Source organism: Atta cephalotes (genome assembly GCF_000143395.1).
Source record: "Atta cephalotes unplaced genomic scaffold scaffold00020, whole genome shotgun sequence".
In the NCBI taxonomy this organism is placed as follows: Eukaryota; Metazoa; Arthropoda; class Insecta; order Hymenoptera; family Formicidae; genus Atta; species Atta cephalotes.
This window is the reverse complement of record NW_012130084.1, coordinates 3875183-3881082: the sequence shown is the minus strand read 5'-3', so window position 1 is coordinate 3881082 and position 5900 is coordinate 3875183. Positions and strand designations below refer to the sequence as shown.

The 5900-nt window shown below is 33.2% G+C and overlaps 1 protein-coding gene across 1 annotated transcript; it reads left to right on the top strand.

The window, feature by feature from the left end:
- Positions 1 to 1770: 1770 nt before the first annotated feature.
- Positions 1771 to 4682, top strand: LOC105619284 (mitotic spindle assembly checkpoint protein MAD1). The gene is made up of 6 exons (XM_012200809.1): positions 1771 to 2025; positions 2222 to 2452; positions 2526 to 2962; positions 3027 to 3479; positions 3945 to 4243; positions 4330 to 4682. Exons 1-6 carry the CDS (start codon positions 1771 to 1773, stop codon positions 4680 to 4682), a joined length of 2028 nt encoding a protein of 675 aa, XP_012056199.1.
- Positions 4683 to 5900: the final 1218 nt, after the last annotated feature.

Sequence of the window (5900 nt, the reverse complement as noted above, 5' to 3'; positions counted from 1 at the left end):
GTTTCCCAAAATGGAGTACGCACGAAATAAGTAAATTCCCAGTAGCGCCATTTGAATTTCTTTCTCAGTTGCTCTTTATTTTTTCACTTTCTCTCTCTCTCTCTTTCTAGGTCGTTTGTACATCAACGTTTAATCTAAATGTAATAAAACTAAAATAAAAGAAATAGATTTATAATTGCAATGCACTGCAAAATAAAAAAAATACAAAAATAAGAAGCTACAAAATTATATAAATGTATGATACAAATATTATACCGTAAAAATATTTTAATTAACGACTGCAGCATACGATGCTTGTTTTTCTGCTAGATCGCTTGCGTTTTATAATAAATTATTAGAATTGCACCACACAAAACGCAGATTTTTTAGCTAAAACGAAAGCAATCCAGCTGGAAAACAAACAACGTACTTAAAGGGAAACAGTATTTACTACATGGGCTGAAAAGTCCCGGGATTTTTAATAAAAACAAGCGTTTTTTGGGCAAAGTTATATTTATTCCTCAACATAGTTGCCTTCGAGGGTGGTACACTACACTTGGTATAGCGATTTTCCAACATTTCGATGCCCTTTCTGTAGTACGAAACGTCCAAGCCTTCGAAATACGCCTCGGTTTCCGCGATGACTTTCTCATTCGATATGAATCTCTTTCCCTGGAGCCACCGCTTAAAGTTTGGGAACAGATAATAATCGCTGAGAGCCAAGTCTGGAGAATACGGTGGGTGAGCAACCAATTCGAATCATAGTTGGTCCAATTTGGTCGCTTTCAAGGACGTGTGTGACGGTGCGTTATCGTGATGGTACGACAGCACGAAGGCGAAAGTAGCGCCACTTAAACGACTGCAGCTTGTAAACGAATGAACGAAATGTCATGAAACTTCATACATAAACTAGTGACAGATGAACCTCACGAAATGAATCATGTTCATTTTCTAGTGGCGCCACGTATTGAAAAATCCCGAGTCCTGAAAAAGAGAACGAAAAAAGGAAGAAGTAAGATAGAAATTTAGATGACGTTACTGGACAACTTATTTATTTCGCACATGCGCACTCCATTTTGGGAAACAAAATCAGGAGAGTTGCGCTACTGTATATATTGTGGTTCAATGCAGTTTAATAGCCGATAGAGAATTGTTATGTATACTGTAATTATTGTGTTTCGTTTGATTCTGTAAGAATTATAATAGAAAAGAATAAATATACAAGATAAATGTAAGGAAAGACAAATATGAACAAATAATAATTATAATCTTTTAAAGCTAACGGTCTCAACATAATTTTAATAGTTTTTGCAATATCGTTTATCTAAATACGGTAAACGCTAAAATTTAACTAAAATCAGCTTATCTTCTATATAAAGCAATTAACTACATTGTAATAAAATGAATGTCATATGACGAATGTCATACATACTGTGACCTATATTTCAAGTACGGAGTTCATTCGAAGGGATTCTGAGCATCTCCTGAGAAACAAAATGAACAATACTTAATTAAGAAAAGAACATGACTTTAGCGTTCACCGTATCTGAATTCACTTCATTTTATTGCAAACAATAATATTGAACCTGAAATCGCTAAACTGACTAATTATCTTATTAAAATATAAAAAGAATATAATTATTGACGTTAAATGTGATTATTGACGTATTATTAACATTTAATTTATTATTGCATAAATTTTATGCTTGTATTTTTACATACTGCATTTAATGTCAGTAAAATCAGATTAATGATGTGATATCGTAAACAAATTAATATAATTTTGTACAGATGAGCGATCAGGATCCAACGAGTATTATTAATATGATAAAAGACTTACGTTCTGGAACAGAATCTTATCGCAGAAGCGTTGGAATACGTTTCTCAGGAACTGGCTATGTATCCTCGAAGTTCAATGAAAGTTCAGACAGCATTACTTCACCCAAGCGGCTGAGATTAGATGAATCTGATACATCCATTAACAATAAAACTAAGTCTGACTCTATCCCTGGTAGTCCTTGGGAATGGCGACGTATGAAGGGAGAGGTAAGAATATAATTCAAATATAAGAAAAATCTAAATAAATCTGAAAGAAAATCTTTGAAAGAAAAGTGTTTTATCCCTTCATTAAAACTTAATTCCTTTTTGATTTCACAAAATTTTAAACGAATAATTATTTTATTTTAAGTACAGAAAGCTATATACTGGTTCAATTAAAAAAAAATTGTACATTTTTGTATAGGTTATATCATTAAAGACCAGACTGATGCATCAAGAGGCAGCTGTACAACAATTACACAATATACGTAGACAGATGGAGGAAATCTTTGAGAAGGAGAAAGGTCTTTTGCAAATCCAGACAGAACAGGATAAACAAACTATTCAACAATTGGAAGTCCGACTTGATGTTGCACGGCGAACAATCCAGGATGTAAGAGAGACACATGATACTGCAGAGAAAGAATGGTCCCAAGTAATTGTTTTTTATATTAATTATACATTTTTTGTAACTATGTTAAATCAATTTTAATTTTGTATTTATTTAGGCAAGAAACAATTTAGAAAGGAAAATAGCATCATTATTAAATGAAAACGCAAAATTATCCGAGAATCTAAGAAATATTTCTACAAATGAAAAATCTCCTTCTCCTAACGATCCCAACGAATCAAATGAATTACAAATAAAACTGGAAACTGTGGAAGCCAGAGCAGCAATACTGGAGGAGAAAATGAAAGAATATCTCAAAATGCAACAGGACTATGAATTGTTGAATGTGGAACTACAAAGTATGAAAATGAAACTAGAAAAACTGGAGTCAGAAAGAGCACTGTGGGAAGAGGGCAAGCTATTAGCAGGAAGAGCTGCAAGAGCAAATGATTTGGAGAAAGAATTGAATGTTGCAAAAAGGACGATTGCAGTATTAAAAGAATCAGTTAGGGAGAAATTACTTTTAGAAGAACAAATGGCTAATATGACAAAAAGGTAATTTCAACGCATTTGAAATAAAATATTGTTTAGTTAGTTAACGAAAAACGTTTTATTACAGGCTAGAGCATACTGAAAAAGTAGAGCAACAAGTGGCAATGTTAGAAGCAAAGCGATCTGAGCTTGTGCTTCGCTTGCAGGAATATGAAACTATTGGCATTACTGGAGGACCAACGGCGATGAAGCGGGAATTGAATAGACTTCAGCAAGCTGAAGTGGATTTAAGAGCAGAAGAAGGCCAGCTTAGATCGAAGTTGGATGCAGTTATACGAGAGTCGCAGAACTTGTCAAATAATTATGAAGAGGCAAGGAAGATGGCTACTGATATGACATTGTCAAAAGATAAATTGAGCAAGCTCGTGAATAGACTCCAGAAGAAGATGATTCTTGTCACCAGAGAGAGAGATAGTTACAGACAACAATTGGATATGTATGAGAAAGAGATAACAGTGGACGGCAACAATGCAATAACTGAAAGAATACCGGCTTTGGAACGTGTTATAGATGGATATAGGTATATTCTTACATAACGTATACAGAGTAAAAATGATAGTACAACCGAGAAGGTGATTCCTCATATAAAAGTAAATTGAAAATATAGAAGAAAATTTTTTTATATAGATATTTTTAACAATTTTTCGATTAATAAAATAAATATATTAGAAACTTATTATATTATTATATTATTATTATCCATTACTATTACCAAATTATCAAATTTAGATATAAAAATAGCCGTGAATAATTAGGATATTTGGATATTTGGATGAACGAAACAGACTAGCAAAGTGCAAACATACTTGACATAAAATATTCAAGCTTTATTTTTTTTTAGCTTTAAAAATATTTTATTCTATATTTTCGACTTTTATATGAGGAATGACTTCCTTCTTGGTTGTATCACGACTTCCTGAGCGCCCTGTATGCGCTTCTTCAGTGAAATTAAATTATTTCATGAAAATATTTAAAATTTTCTTAGGGATTTAGTCAGCAAATTGGAAACAGATCTTCAAACGGCCGAGATTGGCACTCAGAAGAACGAATGCAATAAATTGAAAGAAGAGATCGAGCAATTGAGAGGCGAGCTTGAACATCGCACATTAAAGGGTGATTTCAACTGCAACGCCCGAGTTCTGCATTTCACGATGAATCCCGCATCGATGGCGGAGAAGCAAGCAGAGGAAAAACAAGCGGCTCTGTTACAAGAAGTGGAAGAACTTCGTGCTAAAATGGCGTCGGGAAATTATGGCACAACTGTTTCATCGTTGCAGACGCAAGGTAGATAAACTTAATTAAAGCATAATAAAGCATATTTTTATTTTTCATTATACAAAGCAATACAATTTTATTTTCTTTTAATACAGAAATCGCGGAGTTGAAGCAAACGCATGAAATAAAGATAGCGCGTTTGAAGGAAGCTTTCAAAGCATCCTCACAAGAGTACCGCCAAGCGTGCTATCAATTATTCGGTTGGAGGGTGGACCGAACAAAGGAAGGTCGCTACAAGTTATCGAGTCAATATGCAGAGTCGCCAGATGATTTCCTGTTTTTCCACGTAGGTGAAGAGGGTGTCGATATGTTGGAAACTGACTTTTCTGCGAATTTAGGCAGTTTGATTGAACAATATTTGCAAAAACAGCGTAGTGTTCCTATGTTCCTTAATGCTGTACAATCTGATCTGTTTAGCCAGCAAACAGTGACAAATGTCATGATATAATATTGTTTCATGTTTAAATAAAACTAATATTGCTATTTATTAAGCTTTAGCTTCATATACAATGGATGATAAATATACAGTAAATAAATTTCTATAATTCTATCTATACAAAAGCTGCATTTATTCATACATTTAATTTGTTATGTTTTGATTTCAAATTAATTACTTCATAAATGATATAACAATAATTTTCACAATCGCTAATTTATTATTTCATGAATCTTATGCTGATAATATATCTTTTCTATTGATGAATATATCTTCAGTTGCTACGAAAAATAACATCTGTCATAATAATTTCGAATGGGTTCTTGAAATTTCTACTTTAATTAATTATCAATAAGAAAATATTTGATAAAACCAATTAAATATTATGTTATAATTTGCAACAGAATATTAATATTCGTATATAAAATATTTATATTTCTCAGATATAATAAACGTCTCTCTTCTGTGGAATAATCTACATACACATTCCATAAAATTATAAAAATATTTAAGATAAAATTTAAAATTTTATATAAAATTAACAACAATTAATATCGTTAACTAAGTTCATAATTTTTTAGAATTGGTAGAAATACATCAGCAGACATTGAAATGAAAATGTTTCTTTCTATTTTATGCAAAATAAAAAATCAGATTTCTAAATGAAGTTATTGAATGGAGTTGTTGAAACTTAGTTATATAGATTTTTGTTGGCCATCACTAAATATGTTTTTATATCGTCAATTTTTAGTATATGATTTGTGTTGTCTCCCCATGATTCTTTGATAAAAGCACACATTGAGGAGACTCACTGAACTCTTATCACGCATAAAAATCTTACGAGAGAATGTCGAAGTTGAAAATCGCGTCGGGCCATCGGCGGTCGTCCCGCGGGAGACGTTACCGTCTCAGACTGGTTCGTACGTGCCTAGAAAAGGGAGGCCTGTCCCAGAAGAGCGATTCACATTGCTTTGTTCGGCGAAGAAACTGTGATGGTGTTCATTAGTGAATGAGCTATATGGATTCGTCTATTATATGTGAATAAATGTGCCCTCACACATTTCTAAAATGTAGCATTTGTTTATATGTAAGTGTGCGTGCGTGCGTGCGTGCGTGCGTGCGTGCGTGCGTGCGTGCGTGCGTGTGTGTATTTGGTTGACCAAAAGCATTTCGTGATAACGAAAAGGGAGATAGATAGCCAGAGAAAGATAGAGAGAGAGAGAGAGAGAG